At 43.2% G+C, this 17,333-nt stretch overlaps 1 protein-coding gene across 2 annotated transcripts in view; it reads right to left on the minus strand.

Annotated features, from left to right (window-relative positions):
• Window positions 1-17,333, minus strand: part of LOC105280896 (protein SCAI) — a 31,502-nt gene that overhangs the window by 3,583 nt on the left and 10,586 nt on the right. The window contains exons 4-6 of one of the 2 annotated variants that reach the window (XM_026974485.1): window positions 10,281-10,590; window positions 8,283-9,133; window positions 1,255-1,665 (exon numbers count right to left, since the gene is read on the minus strand). In XM_026974485.1, the coding sequence (XP_026830286.1) occupies window positions 1,255-1,665; window positions 8,283-9,133; window positions 10,281-10,474 (1,456 nt within the window). In that variant the 5' untranslated portion in view covers window positions 10,475-10,590. Of the gene's footprint in view, window positions 1-1,254; window positions 1,669-8,282; window positions 9,134-10,280; window positions 10,611-17,333 lie in introns of those variants that run through there. The other variant, XM_020032154.2, reaches the window with a different exon arrangement.

A 17,333-nucleotide genomic window follows, 5' to 3' on the forward strand; every position in this document is an offset into this window, starting at 1 on the left:
GAAGTATGCGCCCATGTTATCTACACACTTCTGCCATTTTAGTGGTAGTTGGCCTATGCCTCTACTATAGAAGCCAGGAGTACGGGAATCGATGAAGTCGCGGAAGGCTGATTCGACTGCCTTGTTGAGAATTGAAGAATTTTCCCACCAACAAGTTGTCCAAATTCCGGAAGAAGTGATAGTCGGTAGGTGATAGATCTGGTGAATATGGTGGATGACGGAGAGTTTCCAATTCCAACTCCCGTAGCTTTGCCACGGTCAGTCGTGCAGTGTGCGGTCGAGCATTATCATGCAACAGGATTGGCATTGACCGATTGACCAATTTCGGTTGTTTAATAGCAAGTTGTTGCATCATTTCGTCCAGTTGCTTGCAATATACTTCAGCCGTTATCGATGTACCAGGTTTCATAAAGTTGTAGTAGATAACACCTGACCTGGACCACCAAACAGTCACCATAAGCTTCTTCTGTGTAATGTTGGGTTTCGCGTGATGTCTCGGTGGTTCATCAACGTTCAACCACTGATGTGAGCGTTTACGATTGTCGTAGAGTATCCACTTTTCATCGCAGGTGACAATTCGATTAAAAAAAGATTAATTTTTGTGACGGGAAAGCAAAGAAAGGGAAGCCTCTAGACGTTGCGCCTGCTGCGCATCGGTCAATTCGTGCGGGACCCATTTGTCCAACTTCTTTATCTTACCAATTGCAGCTAAATGAACCAATATGGTGGGTATGGAAACATTGAATATCGATGCCAATTCACGTGTACTTTGAGATGGATCGGACTCTACTACGGCTCTCAAGTGATCATTATCCACCTTCGTCTTTGGTCTTCCACGTGGCTCATTAGCGAGGCTGAAATCTCCATCTCTGAAGTTTTTGAACCAATTGCCCACCGTTGCTTTAGTAGTTGAACCTTCACCAAATACAGCGTTGATATTACGAGCTGTCTCCGACACTGTGGTTCCACGGCGGAACTCATATTCATAAATCACACGAATTTTGGACTTTTCCATAGTTCTATAAAAAAGAATCCACCAATAAAACTAATGAAGATATTTGAAGAAACAAATATGACATTTGAAGAGCGAACATACATCTATCACACTAACCTAACCTGATACTGACGTCTGGCGCCAAATTTGAGATAACAAATGTTAAAGATGGCGCTTTAACATTTGTAAAGTTTCATACTTAATGACCCAATATCATGTCGGAGCTTCGGCTTCGAGCAAGAAATCGCAAGTATCCTTACCGCATCGGGAGCGCGTTACGAGCTGACTGGCCTCGTTAAGGAATCGCTCGATGTAACGCTGGCAGCGCTCCCAATGTTGCACGGGCAGGCTCCCGACGTTGCATATAAGGCAAAAGGCGGCGAGGGGGGCGTGGAGGAACAGGGTGAACAGGCTGCCACCGTGTCGCAGGTCACGCAGGGTCGGCGGCACGTCCTGCGGTGACATGAGCACCATCAGCGGCTGGCCGAAGTAGCGCGGTATCTGCTGGAACACGAAGCTGTTGTCCGAGTCGACGACGACGAAGAGCGGTTTCCTGGTGAACGGGTACAGGTCGCCCGGATAGAGGCAGTGCGGCTCCTTGCCACCGGCCGGCCTCTTCCCGTGCTCCGGATCCCGCTTGCTGCACGTGGACACACCACCCAGGTCGTACCCCACTGCAAGATCGCAAGATTTTATCAACATCGTGCAATTCTGCGCTCGTAGATCCGTCGGACGGATGTCAGGCAACGTTGAGGAAACTCTTGAGAACACGACCGATCGAATCGCGAAACGCTTCTTGAGGTCCGCATTGCGCCTCAAGAACTCCGAATGAGTTACGGCTAACTTCCGAATAATGATTTTTCCTTGGCGCCCGCGAATGGTGGTCTTTCTTGTTTAAAAGTTTCGATATTAAATGCCGAAATATTTAATTTTTCAAAAAGATATTTTCCGGTTTTTGTTAATAATTTAAGATTCAATTATATCATGATAAATATTATATGTAAATTGTCATATGGAAATTATTATATTGTTTATTTTCTCGTACTTTTGACGTAGACAGTGATTTACTCATAAAACATGGCTTTCCCCAATGTTGCCATCACTCGGCACAATAAATGTTTCAATGCCATGCCTAAGCAAGCGTATCAAGATTTTTATACATGTTTTCCTAAGCAGTCACATCAATAAGCAAGAGTCGAGGAATGCATTTCGCATTATTTATCCTGCCAACTATTGCGATCGATGGAATTGTGGGTTCTAATACATTGATATTGATTGCGAAGCCAGAGTCGAAACAGTAATACGAATCTTCATTACGCGCAGCCTTGACACTAGAACCGCTACTCTATTTTCTTCTAGAGAGAAAAGTAGGAGACCTTCGTCGCAACGACAACCGATATGTAATCTCGTCCAAGTTGCAACATGTAGAGGAGAATCCCCTATTATGAGATATGCTCCTAATATGAGATAATGGGGTTTCTGCTAAACTATTGAGCACCATCTGTTAATTCCACCATAAACTTATTACTCTTGGTGTAAAATGTATTTAGTGAAAAATTCATTGTTCGTTTTTGCGTTTAGCCTTTGCAAGAAAAGGTTTGTGAAATTGTGAACACGTCAAAGGAACTTAAGTAAGTCTTAAAACCTTGTTTATTACATAATAAAGAAATGGTTGGCAATAAATTCAGTATGCAATGATAGAGTAGAATCGTAGTAACAGGAAAATACGCGATTTGTTGAATTGCTTAATTGTAGAGGTTAGATTTCATGATCGCGGAACCGCTGGGCGTGTGGCTCGTATAATGAGATATTCAGGGTACTCTTAATATGAGATAATTATTGCTCGAATATGAAGAGTATGTAGTGTAATAAAAAGAAAGAAAATACTACGTTAAGGTTAAAGAAAAGTTAATACGAATTTTTGTGTATTTAATTTTTATAGAATCTGACTATGGAGGTTAGAGAAACGAGGAAGCGTCGACAGTGGAATCGTGAAGATTTGGCGAAGGCTGTGGCAGCAGTGTTTTTATAAAAATATCTAATAAAGTTGTTTACTTGCAATACTGACGTATTTTGCACTTTTAACACCGATTTCTCAAGGTATCTTATATTAGGAGCACACTTTCGCGATCTTGCGTAAAGCTGTTTTTTCAAATTTTTTTAATTTTCAGAAAAAATAATATTTAAATTAGATTTTTCATTTCACCAACCTAAAGCTTATTAAATTCTCTTCAAGAGAACGTCTTACATTTTTAAATTCTGCCTATAGACTTCCTTACATTCGGCAAAATCGATATGGTATCTTATAATCGGGGACTTTCCTCTATCTCTAAACTAAATCACAGTCAATCAAACTTACACATGGCATGCGAATAAATAATTCTTAACTAGCCCTCCTTTTGATAATCACTTCTAGATCTATTTATAGATCATGAGCATGAGATGGATATAGATGATGAGCATAAGACACTAAATAAACTCTGGATCGAAAATTTTTCTTTTACGATGAAAGCAACTATTTCTGAGTTTGATGAAAAAAGAACTCTTTCAGGAACAAGTTCTTCGTGAATTTGCGAAAATCGAGCTAAAGTTTATGAGAAAAAAAAATCTAAAATACTTCTCACTCGATCTGGGATACTCTGCATGGTTCGCTCGACACAAAGAGACGTTCCGGAGGAGCGGGCGCTCGCGTACACGTGCGCGAAGCACGTGGCTACGCGACCATAGAGTCGCGCGGATTATCGACATGTCGCGTTCCGATTGAGGGAACACGAGAGAGTCCAGCTGGCCATCTCCACGATGATATCGCTGGCCAAAGCACCGGGAATTACCGAACCGAGGAAACTGACCGAAAAGACCGACACGCGTACGCCTTCAGCTTCGTTGAGCGGGTGATTCGCTTTAGCTCTGCATGGCTGTGCAGCCGGCCGCTTGGTGTATCAGTGACGACGGTCGCTTTTGGGCGACCGCCGTTTGTGCTGGCGCAATGGACTCGAATGGAGCGGGATCGCCGAATTGGCGTGAAATGCGCTACTCGATACTTAGGATTGATAGCGTTCAAGCGCGATATCGCGAGCGGCGACGATTAACAACGCGAACGCGGTGTTGGATTCGCGTGACGCAAAAATTCCAGACACGAGCGATCAGTCAGACCTGGCTTAAGGGGCGTGACGCTGATGGGAGATTATTCGGTTGAATATTATATGCAGAAATATGAAAGAACGTCTGTCATCGCACTGCGATCGAAGTTGGTCTCATGCTACCAGCATTTGCATCTTTCTGCTCTTATTGATTGCTTATTTATTATACTTTCTTTTCTAATAAAATAATCTCGTGTCCAACAAGAAATATTAGGAGTGTGATTTAGTTTTGAGGGTTTTGCAACAGATGGCTGTAGTGTCAGTTTGTTCCAATAGCTGTTTCCGATAACTGTTCTTTCTTACAGTGTTGACATTATCCATGACATTTAGCAGCATTATAGCAATAGATGCAATAACAGTCGTGTTTATATCATCGTAAAATGCAACTTCCGAAAGCTCTTTAGCATTTTCGACATGCGTTTGTTTTTTAATCAAAAGAAAACTGCGGCTGACGGTTATAGAATTCTTGTGGAAACTTATGGTGATTCTGCCCCATCAATTAAGACGTGTGAATACTGGTTTAGACGCTTTAAAAGTGGTGATACTGATGTGAAGGACAAAGAACGCTCGGGACAACCAAGAAAGCTTGAAAATGCAGATTTGCAAGTATTATTGGACGAAAATCCAACGCGATCCACTTCAGAACTTGCCAGAGCATTAAATGTTGATCGTACAACAGTTACGAAACATTTACATGAAATGGGAAAAATTCAGAAGGAAGGGAAATGGGTTCGACATCAATTATCGGAAAGTGCCATTTGAACATTTGCATTTCGTTGATCGCCAGGCAAAAAAAGAAGAGTCTTTTGTCTCGGATTGTTACTGGGGATGAAAAGTGGATCTATTTTGATAATCCGAAACGCAGAAAATCATGGGTGGATCCAGGCGAACCATCAACATCCACTCCGAGACGCAATATTCACGGTTGAAAAGTAATGCTCTGTATTTGGTGGGACAGTGTACTATGAGCTGTTAAATCCGCACGAGACTGTCACGGCTGATCGTTATCGACACCAATTGTACAAGTTGAAGCAAGCATTGGACCAAAAACGACCACCAATTGCGAGTAAACGACGGAAAGTGATTCTTCTTCGTGACAACGCTCGACCTCACGTTGCGGTATCAGTGAAACAAACACTATTAGAGCTTGAGTGGCAAGTCTTACTGCACCCCGCGTATTCTCCGGACATTGCTCCATGCGATTATTATTTGTTCCGGTCGATGCAACACGCTTTAGAGGATACACACTTTCATAATTGCGAAGAAGTGCGAAAATTCGTCGACGAATGGATCAACTGAAAAGAAGAGTCATTTTCTCGTGGTGGAATCCATCTCTTGCCAGAAAGATGGGAAAAAGTTATAGAAAACGAAGGAAAATATTTTGATGAAGGTATTCATTCATTATCATATTTAAATACATGCGTTTTTGAGCAAAAAAAACACTCAAAACTAAATCACACCCCTAATAGTTTTGAGGATTTTGCAACAGATGGCTGTAGTGTCAGTTTGTTCCAATAGCTGTTTCCGATAACTGTTCTTTCTTACGGTGTTGACATTATCCATGACATTTAGCAGCATTATAGCAATAGATGCAATAACAGTCGTGTTTATATCATCGTACAAATGCAACGTCCGAAACAGCATTTTCGACATGCGTTGCTTTTGTTTTTTAATCAAAAGAAAACTGCGGCTGACGATTATAGAATTCTTGTGGAAACTTATGGTGACGCAGAATCACCATCAAGTAAGACGTGTGAATACTGGTTTAGACGCTTTAAAAGTGGTGATACTGATGTGAAGGACAAAGAACGCTCGGGACAACCAAGAAAGCTTGAAAATGCAGATTTGCAAGCATTATTGCACGAAAATCCAACGCGATCCACTTCAGAACTTGCCAGAGCATTAAATGTTGATCGTACAACAGTTACGAAACATTTACATGAAATGGGAAAAATTCAGAAGGAAGGGAAATGGGTTCGACATCAATTATCGGAAAGTGCCATTTGAACATTTGCATTTCGTTGATCGCCAGGCAAAAAAAGAAGAGTCTTTTGTCTCGGATTGTTACTGGGGATGAAAAGTGGATCTATTTTGATAATCCGAAACGCAGAAAATCATGGGTGGATCCAGGCGAACCATCAACATCCACTCCGAGACGCAATATTCACGGTTGAAAAGTAATGCTCTGTATTTGGTGGGACAGTGTACTATGAGCTGTTAAATCCGCACGAGACTGTCACGGCTGATCGTTATCGACACCAATTGTACAAGATGAAGCAAGCATTGGACCAAAAACGACCACCAATTGCGAGTAAACGACGGAAAGTGATTCTTCTTCGTGACAACGCTCGACCTCACGTTGCGGTATCAGTGAAACAAACACTATTAGAGCTCGAATGGCAAGTCTTACCGCACCCCGCGTATTCTCCGGACATTGCTCCATGCGATTATTATTTGTTCCGGTCGATGCAACACGCTTTAGAGGATACACACTTTCATAATTGCGAAGAAGTACGAAAATTCGTCGACGAATGGATCAACTGAAAAGAAGAGTCATTTTCTCGTGGTGGAATCCATCTCTTGCCAGAAAGATGGGAAAAAGTTATAGAAAACGAAGGAAAATATTTTGATGAAGGTATTCATTCATTATCATATTTAAATACATGCGTTTTTGAGCAAAAAAAACACTCAAAACTAAATCACACCCCTAATAGTTTTGAGGATTTTGCAACAGATGGCTGTAGTGTCAGTTTGTTCCAATAGCTGTTTCCGATAACTGTTCTTTCTTACAGTGTTGACATTATCCATGACATTTAGCAGCATTATAGCAATAGATGCAATAACAGTCGTGTTTATATCATCGTAAAACTGCAACTTCCGAAAGCTCTTTAGCATTTTCGACATGCGTTTGTTTTTTAATCAAAAGAAAACTGCGGCTGACGGTTATAGAATTCTTGTGGAAACTTATGGTGATTCTGCCCCATCAATTAAGACGTGTGAATACTGGTTTAGACGCTTTAAAAGTGGTGATACTGATGTGAAGGACAAAGAACGCTCGGGACAACCAAGAAAGCTTGAAAATGCAGATTTGCAAGCATTAGTGGACGAAAATTCAACGCGATCCACTTCAGAACTTGCCAGAGCATTAAATGTTGATCGTACAACAGTTACGAAACATTTACATGAAATGGGAAAAATTCAGAAAGAAGGGAAATGGGTTCGACATCAATTATCGGAAAGTGCCATTTGAACATTTGCATTTCGTTGATCGCCAGGCAAAAAAAGAAGAGTCTTTTGTCTCGGATTGTTACTGGGGATGAAAAGTGGATCTATTTTGATAATCCGAAACGCAGAAAATCATGGGTGGATCCAGGCGAACCATCAACATCCACTCCGAGACGCAATATTCACGGTTGAAAAGTAATGCTCTGTATTTGGTGGGACAGTGTACTATGAGCTGTTAAATCCGCACGAGACTGTCACGGCTGATCGTTATCGACACCAATTGTACAAGGTGAAGCAAGCATTGGACCAAAAACGACCACCAATTGCGAGTAAACGACGGAAAGTGATTCTTCTTCGTGACAACGCTCGACCTCACGTTGCGGTATCAGTGAAACAAACACTATTAGAGCTTGAGTGGCAAGTCTTACTGCACCCCGCGTATTCTCCGGACATTGCTCCACGCGATTATTATTTGTTCCGGTCGATGCAACACGCTTTAGATAATACACACTTTCATAATTGCGAAGAAGTGCGAAAATTCGTCGACGAATGGATCAACTGAAAAGAAGAGTCATTTTCTCGTGGTGGAATCCATCCCTTGCCAGAAAGATGGGAAAAAGTTATAGAAAACGAAGGAAAATATTTTGATGAAGGTATTCATTCATTATCATATTTAAATACATGCGTTTTTGAGCAAAAAAACCCTCAAAACTAAATCACACCCCTAATATGTATATTTCTTATTACGTGATGGATTTGTAAAATAAAGTTTGGCTCGATTTTCTGGAATTTGTGAACAACTTCTCAAGATTGATCTGTACCGAAGCTTGTTAGATTTAATGCGCATTGAACGCCTATAGACTTGCGACAGAGCGGCAGAAAGGATGAGAAGTCGTCTACATGAGATCCGATTAAACACTCACTTTCTTCGGGGTGCTTGATGGTGGAGAAGCAGCCGTCCGCCGACAGGTACAGCAGTAACGCGCCGTTGGCCGGCAGTTCCTTGAAGCCGCTCGCGAGGAACACCTGCACCTGACTGTAGGTCGGCTTGTACAGCAGGTACTTGTGCGGATTGTCGCGTCTCGGTGCACCATTCTCAGGCCCAGGATAAGGCCCGGGTCGGAACGGCATCCGGCCGGCCGGCGAGGCGTCGTGCAGGTGATTCGGGTCGTCCCTGGGCTCCCGCTCGAGAGTCTGCAGCATTCTGAACATGTCCATCGACAACTCACTGAACTTCACCTGGTCGGTGCAATTGCCGACGATTAGGATCTCTTGCAGAGATAGGCACATGGGTGGCGATCGTTCAACGGGCGGGCAGGTCTGCGGGCCGAGTCTGTGGGTCAGCACGATCGGGTTCGAGTCGGAGTGCAGGACGCCAACCGCGGACTCGGCCTTGACGAAAGCTTTGATCTCGTCCAGGACGAGGTTCCACTCTAGCTGATCCTCCGGCTCGTACGTGCTGGTGTAGTCGGCTATTTGGGCGTCGAGCTCCTGCACGAGCTCCCGCACGAGCTTCATACGGTTCAGCAGCAGGCAGACGACGATGAAGCGAGCGTAGTACCTGAGCTTCTTCACCATCAGATCGCTCCTGTCTTCCTTAGCAGCGCGGCTGTAGTAGGCGCGCCCGCGTATCGCCGCGTAGAACGAGTAGGCCTCGTGCAGGTAGCTCGTTTCGCTGGTACGAAGGTAGTAGTGATAGTAGAGCTGGCCGATCTTGCTGGCGATCTCGCCGATCTGCCACCTCTTGAGGCCGTACTTCGTGTCCAGTATCGTCCTGGAACAGGTGAAAGAGATCGCACACGTGAGCGCGCACGTGTCCACGCATGCACGCACACTCGATGGGGAACGTTTTAATCGCTGAATATTAAAGAAAAGGATGCAAGTCTTTTTCTTTCATGCGATTGATTAAGGTGATTTAAAGGACTCTCGGATTCTCAAAAGACCTGTGATATTTCCGTGAAATGAATGAAATTTGTTTCTAAACTAATTGTCATGAAAATTATAATTTGAAAGATGCAACATTCTTCGTGATAATGTGAAGAGCAATGTAACGTTAAGAAAAATTCAAAGATGCACAAAACTCAAGTGAAAAATATAATAATTGTTTTATCCGTTTTTCATATGATGTAAAATGTGCATAAGATAGTGGAAAATAAAATAACGACAAAGACATAATTAATTAAAGCGTTAAGAATATTGAGAAGGTGGTACGAAGATCGTTCAATTGTTCCGACCTGGATTCGCGAGGCTGGCTGGCAAGCAAATACGAGGCACAAGAACTCAGTCACGTGGGGTTTGCCGCATGGATCTGTACTTCACCATCATCGGCAGATTGTCGGATCAGCGATATCCGTGAAACATGATTAAACCCCACCGCGAAATTGCAAACGCTCGCGTGCCAAAGCTCTCGTATTCCGTATCAAGACGTCGAGAAGAATGTCGTGCGATACTTTCTATATCGATAATAAAAAGAAGATTTTGCAACAGGCTTCATCAAGTCGTCGTTGCTATTGCTAAATCGAACGTTTGCTATTTATTCCAAAGTTCAAGAGAGATCACGGAGGATCATGGAGGTCGTCAGAGAAAGTGACGGAAATCGCTGAATCACACACGCACATATGCGTCTGCGGAACCTAGTTTGCGCGATTCCTTCGGCGCCCATGAACGTGATTCTGCGGATCTCTCCTTTGCAACTTTGCGCTTTCTTATTAGCGAACCCTTCCGGAACATCGCGTCTTTCAGCAAAGTAACTCGTCGAGGCGGAAAATCTCTATCAGGTGTGCTCCAAGATGGGAACAGAGAAAGCACCCTACAGAAAGAGACGTCTCCTTCTCCTTCTCTCTTTCGCGTACACGCAGGCACAACCACACGCACACTCTGCTACCCCTGTCTCTCTCGCGCCTTCTATCTTTATCACTCACCTGTGCTGTTGCTGGAACTTCCAGAGCTTCGTGTAGACGTCGAAGGTCCGTCCGAAGTAACCCTGCCACTGCTTGTGCCCGTATTGCGGCAGGTCGCGCAGCCCGTTGAACAACTGCTTGCTCTTCTCGAGCAGGTGACAGAACTCGAGGACGACTTTGCGCTCGTGGTCGTCCATGCTAGCCATCATGACCATCTTTTCGGCGAGTCGGGACCGCGGCCGGACGCTGGCTGGACGCCCTTCTCAACGACACGGTCGCGGCGGGCCCGCGTGATGGCGCCTACCGATTCCGCCACCCTTTTGCACGGCGCCTACGACAACGGCGACCGCGACGTCCAATCAATACTCTTACCCACCCCGCATCAGGGGGCGCAGCGTGTACGCCACCGCCGCTGACGCCAGCCGCAGCGACAACCCCCGGGGACATCTGTGCGAACGGTGGCGAGACTTTGGAGTCTCGCTAATCAATAGTTTTGCTCTTCAGGGTAAGAGTGAAAGTGGTAAATGAAGACGTTTGTTCTTCGAAAATGCGAGCGATGTATTATAATATTACAATATATTACGTGTTATATTTTTTACATAATTGCATTATGTAACATATATACTTGCACAGATAATTATATATTTTTGATACTGCATGCTGGCAAAGTCTGATGGAACATGATCGTATATGGAGTGATAATAAAGTTCCAGCTACCTAACCGGTAGACCAACTTCGTTGAAATCAATAAATTTCTACCCCTCGGTAACGCGAATACTACGGGTAACAGCTAGGGGTTGGTCACCCTCACCCTCAGTCGGTTTGATTACCTTGGCTCAGTTACATTGCACTTCTACTGATAATATCAGGATAACTACGTCGCTAAACTACGCGGGATAAGAATTATAACCGATAGAAGGAACGATTCAGAATGTAGTTGCTACAGAGATGTCGCGAAACTGGAAAATACAAGCGTAACTTTAAATTTGCAAAATAATTAATACTAATTAATAATAAGCTGTCTTTGTTTCCATTTTTATTGGGTTGTTCGGAAAGTTATTTCGTTTTTTCAAGGAAAAATGAAAGGCGGTTTTTTCATATTTAGAATAAATTTTATTCAATGATGTATTGGCCATTTTGTTCCACTACCTTTCGCCATCTTTCTGGCAACTTTAAGATTCCACGCTCATAGAAGTCCTTCTCCTTATTGACAAAAAATTGGAGCAAGTGATTTTTGACGCCTTCATTTGAATCGAAGTTTACATTGTTCAAAGAATTTTGTAGAGACCGGAACAAATGGTAATCGGATGGTGCCAGATCAGGGGAGTATGGTGGGTGTGGTAGCACATCCCATCCAAGCTGTAAAAGCTTCTGGCGAGTGACCAAACTTGTGTGTGGTCTGGCATTGTCGTGATGGAATACGACACCTTTCCTATTCGCCAATTCTGGTTGCTTCTGCTTGATGGCAGCATCCAATTCATCCAGCTGACGACAATACACTTTCGAATCAATCGTCTGGTTGCTTGGTAGTAGCTCGAAAAATACGATTCCCTTCCAATCCCACCATACAGAAAGCATGATCTTCTTTTGATGAATATCTGCCTTGGATGTCGATTGAGCAGGTTCATCTTGCCTGGACCATGATCGTTTTCGCTTAATATTGTCGTAAACATTCCATTTTTCATCTCCAGTTATGATTCGCTTCAAAAATGGTTCATTTTCTTCACGTTTCAACGATGAATCGCAGATGGTAATGCGTCGAATCAAGTCAATTTCCTTCAAATTGTGTGGAACCCGAATATCGAGCTTTGAAACGAATCCAAGGCGTTTCGAATGATCGTAAACGGTCGAATTCGATAAATTTAACTTTTCAGCACTTTCGCGTGTTGTTATGCGACGGTTTGCATCCACCAGAGCCTTTATTTTCCGTCATCAGCTTTAATTGGCCGTCCTGAACGTGACGCATCTTTCAAATCGAAATTTCCAGTACGAAATTTCGAAAACCAATTCTGACACTGACGTTCACTCAATACATCTTCTCCGTACACGGCACACAATTTTTTTCTCGCTTGCACTGCATTTTTACCCTTTCGGTAGTAAAAAAGCAAAATATTACGAAAATGCTCACTTTGATTTTCCATGTTTGATGTGATGCCAAACAAAAATTACTTGACAGATCGCAACACAATAAGATACTAAATGACGTCTGAAATGTCAGTTGTCAAAATATAAAACGAATTTGCCGCTTAGAGTAAGGTTAAGTATCGAGGAACGCGACTAACGACATCTCTTTGTGAAAAACGAAATTACTTTCCGAACAACCCAATAGATAATCGTCATAAATTTGAAAGATTGTTTCAATTATTTATTGTCAATTGGTCTATAACTGCTACCGACTGCTTTACATAAATCTCAAAACTGTTTTGACACAAGTATAAAATACACGAAACGTCCAAATGCCTGATTTAATTGCCTTATTATTTCATTCATAAGCCTGCTTTATCATGCAACTTACATTCAAACCTTTGACTTCATCAAACTACCCTCAGATGTTTTATTCTTCGCGCGGATCTGCGAACTTCCTCGAATATCTCGCTTAACTTTCTACACCCGTCCGTCGTCTAACGAGGCCTGTCCGTTTTTCTTTCGCCGTAATTAAAATTTCCAGGCGAGAAGAGGGTAACGCCATGCCGGCGAACGGGGGTGGTCGTGGTCGCTCGACACTTTCGTCGCCGCGGCTCGTTACGACGGCAGCAGGGACGGTGGGAGTTTTACCGCCCCGCTAGTCGACTACCGCCGTCGGCGGAGATTAATTAACTAGATAACGGTCGGCGGCCGGGAAAGAGGGCGAGGAGAGTGGATAAAAAGGGTGACAGAAAGAGAGAGAGCGAGAGAGAAACGAGGGAAGGACGAGAGAAAAACGCGTGGAGGAGCGAGAGAACGGCGATCGAGAGGAACGTGTGCGGAGACGGAATGGACGAAGGGATGGAAGGTATCACGGCTGAAGTATGGACAGAGGAATACAGACGAACGCCACACGAATTCACGAGGCGACCGTGGAAGTTCCCGCTGACGGATCACGGGACCACGGGGGTGACGGTGGGCGAAACGGTGGCCACGGGGGTGCTTTCCAGAGGCCGGACGGTGTAGAGCCCGGAGTATATCGACTGTGTCGCCTCATCTACAAGTCAATCAGGCTCGCGTGCCGGCGGCTCGTGAGACCGGCTGGTACACGTAAGTAAGTAGCCAGGCCTGATGGCCACCTACACGCATCCCTGTGCCTGCCTGCCTGTTTGCCTACCCACCCTGCAGGCTGTGTGGTATCCGCGCCTAATACGAGGTGCTGCCAACAACGGTGAGCACCTTCGGCACCGCCGGGTATGCAAGTATAATGCGCTGGCGCATATATAAATGCTTATGGTAATCCGCGCACGGTCGGCTTGTTTCGATGCTGGCCGGATGTCTGCCAGATAGAGCTCCGTATCGCCTATTGCTATCGGTACGCGTACCTACGCCACGCTGCCGCAACGGCGCTACGACGTCCTCTCGTGCGTATCGCGGTCGCGGAGGGACTCTTATTAGAAACATAGAGAAAAAAGAATATGAATAAATAGAGAATATTATATTGGGGTGTGATTTAGTTTTGAGGGTTTTTTTGCTCAAAAACGTATGTATTTAAATATGATAATGAATGAATACCTTCATCAAAATATTTTCCTTCGTTTTCTATAACTTTTTCTCATCTTTCTGGCAAGAGATGACGATAAAATGACTCTTCTTTTCAGTTGATCCATGTGTCGACGAATTTTCGCACTTCTTCCAAATTATCAAAGTGTGTATCCTTTTAAGCGTGTTGCATCGACCGGAACAAATAATAATCGCATGGAGCAATGTCCGGAGAATACGCGGGGTGCGGTAAGACTTGCCATTCGAGCTCTAATAGTGTTTGTTTCACTGATAACGCAACGCGAGGTCGAGCGTTGTCACGAAGAAGAATCACTTTCCGTCGTTTACTCGCAATTGGTGGTCGTTTTTCGTCCAATGCTTGCTTCAACTTGTACAATTGGTGTCGATAACGATCAGCCGTGACAGTCTCATGCGGATTTAACAGCTCATAGTACACTATCCCACCAAATACAGAGCATTACTTTTCAACCGTGAATATTGCGTCTCGGAGTGGATGTTGATGGTTCGCCTGGATCCACCCATGATTTTCTGCGTTTCGGATTATCAAAATAGATCCACTTTTCATCCCCAGTAACAATCCGAGACAAAAGACTCTTCTTTTTTGCCTGGCGATCAACGAAATGCAAATGTTCAAATGGCACTTTCCGATAATTGATGTCGAACCCATTTCCCTTCTTTCTGAATTTTTCCCATTTCATGTAAATGTTTCGTAACTGTTGTACGATCAACATTTAATGCTCTGGCAAGTTCTGAAGTGGATCGCGTTGGATTTTCGTCCAATAATGCTTGCAAATCTGCATTTTCAAGATTTCTTGGTTGTCCCGAGCGTTCTTTGTCCTTCACATCAGTATGACCACTTTTAAAGCGTCTAAACCAGTATTTACACGTCTTAATTGATGGTGATTCTGCGTCACCATAAGTTTCCACAAGAATTCTATAACCGTCAGCCGCAGTTTTCTTTTGATTAAAAAACAAAAGCAACGCATGTCGAAAATGCTGTTTCGGATGTTGCATTTTTACGATGATATAAACACGACTGTTATTGCATCTATTGCTATAATGCTGCTAAATGTCATGGATAATGTCAACACTGTAAGAAAGAACAGTTATCGGAAACAGCTATTGGAACAAACTGACACTACAGCCATCTGTTGCAAAACCCTCAAAACTATTAGGGGTGTGATTTAGTTTTGAGGGTTTTTTTGCTCAAAAACGTATGTATTTAAATATGATAATGAATGAATACCTTCATCAAAATATTTTCCTTCGTTTTCTATAACTTTTTCCCATCTTTCTGGCAAGAGATGACGATAAAATGACTCTTCTTTTCAGTTGATCCATGTGTCGACGAATTTTCGCACTTCTTTCAAATTATCAAAGTGTGTATCCTTTTAAGCGTGTTGCATCGACCGGAACAAATAATAATCGCGTGGAGCAATGTCCGGAGAATACGCGGGGTGCGGTAAGACTTGCCACTCAAGCTCTAATAGTGTTTGTTTCACTGACAACGCAACGTGAGGTCGAGCGTTGTCACGAAGAAGAATCACTTTCCGTCGTTTACTCGCAATTGGTGGTCGTTTTTCGTCCAATGCTTGCTTCAACTTGTACAATTGGTGTCGATAACGATCAGCCGTGACAGTCTCGTGCGGATTTAACAGCTCATAGTACACTATCCCACCAAATACAGAGCATTACTTTTCAACCGTGAATATTGCGTCTCGGAGTGGATGTTGATGGTTCGCCTGGATCCACCCATGATTTTCTGCGTTTCGGATTATCAAAATAGATCCACTTTTCATCCCCAGTAACAATCCGAGACAAAAGACTCTTCTTTTTTTGCCTGGCGATCAACGAAATGCAAATGTTCAAATGGCACTTTCCGATAATTCATGTCGAACCCATTTCCCTTCTTTCTGAATTTTTCCCATTTCATGTAAATGTTTCGTAACTGTTGTACGATCAACGTTTAATGCTCTGGCAAGTTCTGAAGTGGATCGCGTTGGATTTTCGTGCAATAATGCTTGCAAATCTGCATTTTCAAGATTTCTTGGTTGTCCCGAGCGTTCTTTGTCCTTCACATCAGTATCACCACTTTTAAAGCGTCTAAACCAGTATTTACACGTCTTAATTGATGGTGATTCTGCGTCACCATAAGTTTCCACAAGAATTCTATAACCGTCAGCCGCAGTTTTCTTTTGATTAAAAAACAAAAGCAACGCATGTCGAAAATGCTGTTTCGGACGTTGCATTTTTACGATGATATAAACACGACTGTTATTGCATCTATTGCTATAATGCTGCTAAATGTCATGGATAATGTCAACACTGTAAGAAAGAACAGTTATCGGAAACAGCTATTGGAACAAACTGACACTACAGCCATCTGTTGCAAAACCCTCAAAACTATTAGGGGTGTGATTTAGTTTTGAGGGTTTTTTTGCTCAAAAACGTATGTATTTAAATATGATAATGAATGAATACCTTCATCAAAATATTTTCCTTCGTTTTCTATAACTTTTTCCCATCTTTCTGGCAAGAGATGGATTCCACCACGATAAAATCACTCTTCTTTTCAGTTGATCCATGCGTCGACGAATTTTCGCACTTCTTCCAAATTATCAAAGTGTGTATCCTTTTAAGCGTGTTGCATCGACCGGAACAAATAATAATCGCGTGGAGCAATGTCCGGAGAATACGCGGGGTGCGGTAAGACTTGCCACTCAAGCTCTAATAGTGTTTGTTTCACTGACAACGCAACGTGAGGTCGAGTGTTGTCACGAAGAAGAATCACTTTCCGTCGTTTACTCGCAATTGGTGGTCGTTTTTCGTCCAATGCTTGCTTCAACTTGTACAATTGGTGTCGATAACGATCAGCCGTGACAGTCTCATGCGGATTTAACAGCTCATAGTACACTGTCCCACCAAATACAGAGCATTACTTTTCAACCGTGAATATTGCGTCTCGGAGTGGATGTTGATGGTTCGCCTGGATCCACCCATGATTTTCGGCATTTCGGATTATCAAAATAGATCCACTTTTCATCCCCAGTAACAATCCGAGACAAAAGACTCTTCTTTTTTTGCCTGGCGATCAACGAAATGCAAATGTTCAAATGGCACTTTCCGATAATTCATGTCGAACCCATTTCCCTTCTTTCTGAATTTTTCCCATTTCATGTAAATGTTTCGTAACTGTTGTACGATCAACATTTAATGCTCTGGCAAGTTCTGAAGTGGATCGCGTTGGATTTTCGTGCAATAATGCTTGCAAATCTGCATTTTCAAGATTTCTTGGTTGTCCCGAGCGTTCTTTGTCCTTCACATCAGTATGACCACTTTTAAAGCGTCTAAACCAGTATTTACACGTCTTAATTGATGGTGATTCTG

This window comes from Ooceraea biroi, chromosome 13, assembly GCF_003672135.1.
Source record: "Ooceraea biroi isolate clonal line C1 chromosome 13, Obir_v5.4, whole genome shotgun sequence".
In the NCBI taxonomy this organism is placed as follows: domain Eukaryota; kingdom Metazoa; phylum Arthropoda; class Insecta; order Hymenoptera; family Formicidae; genus Ooceraea; species Ooceraea biroi.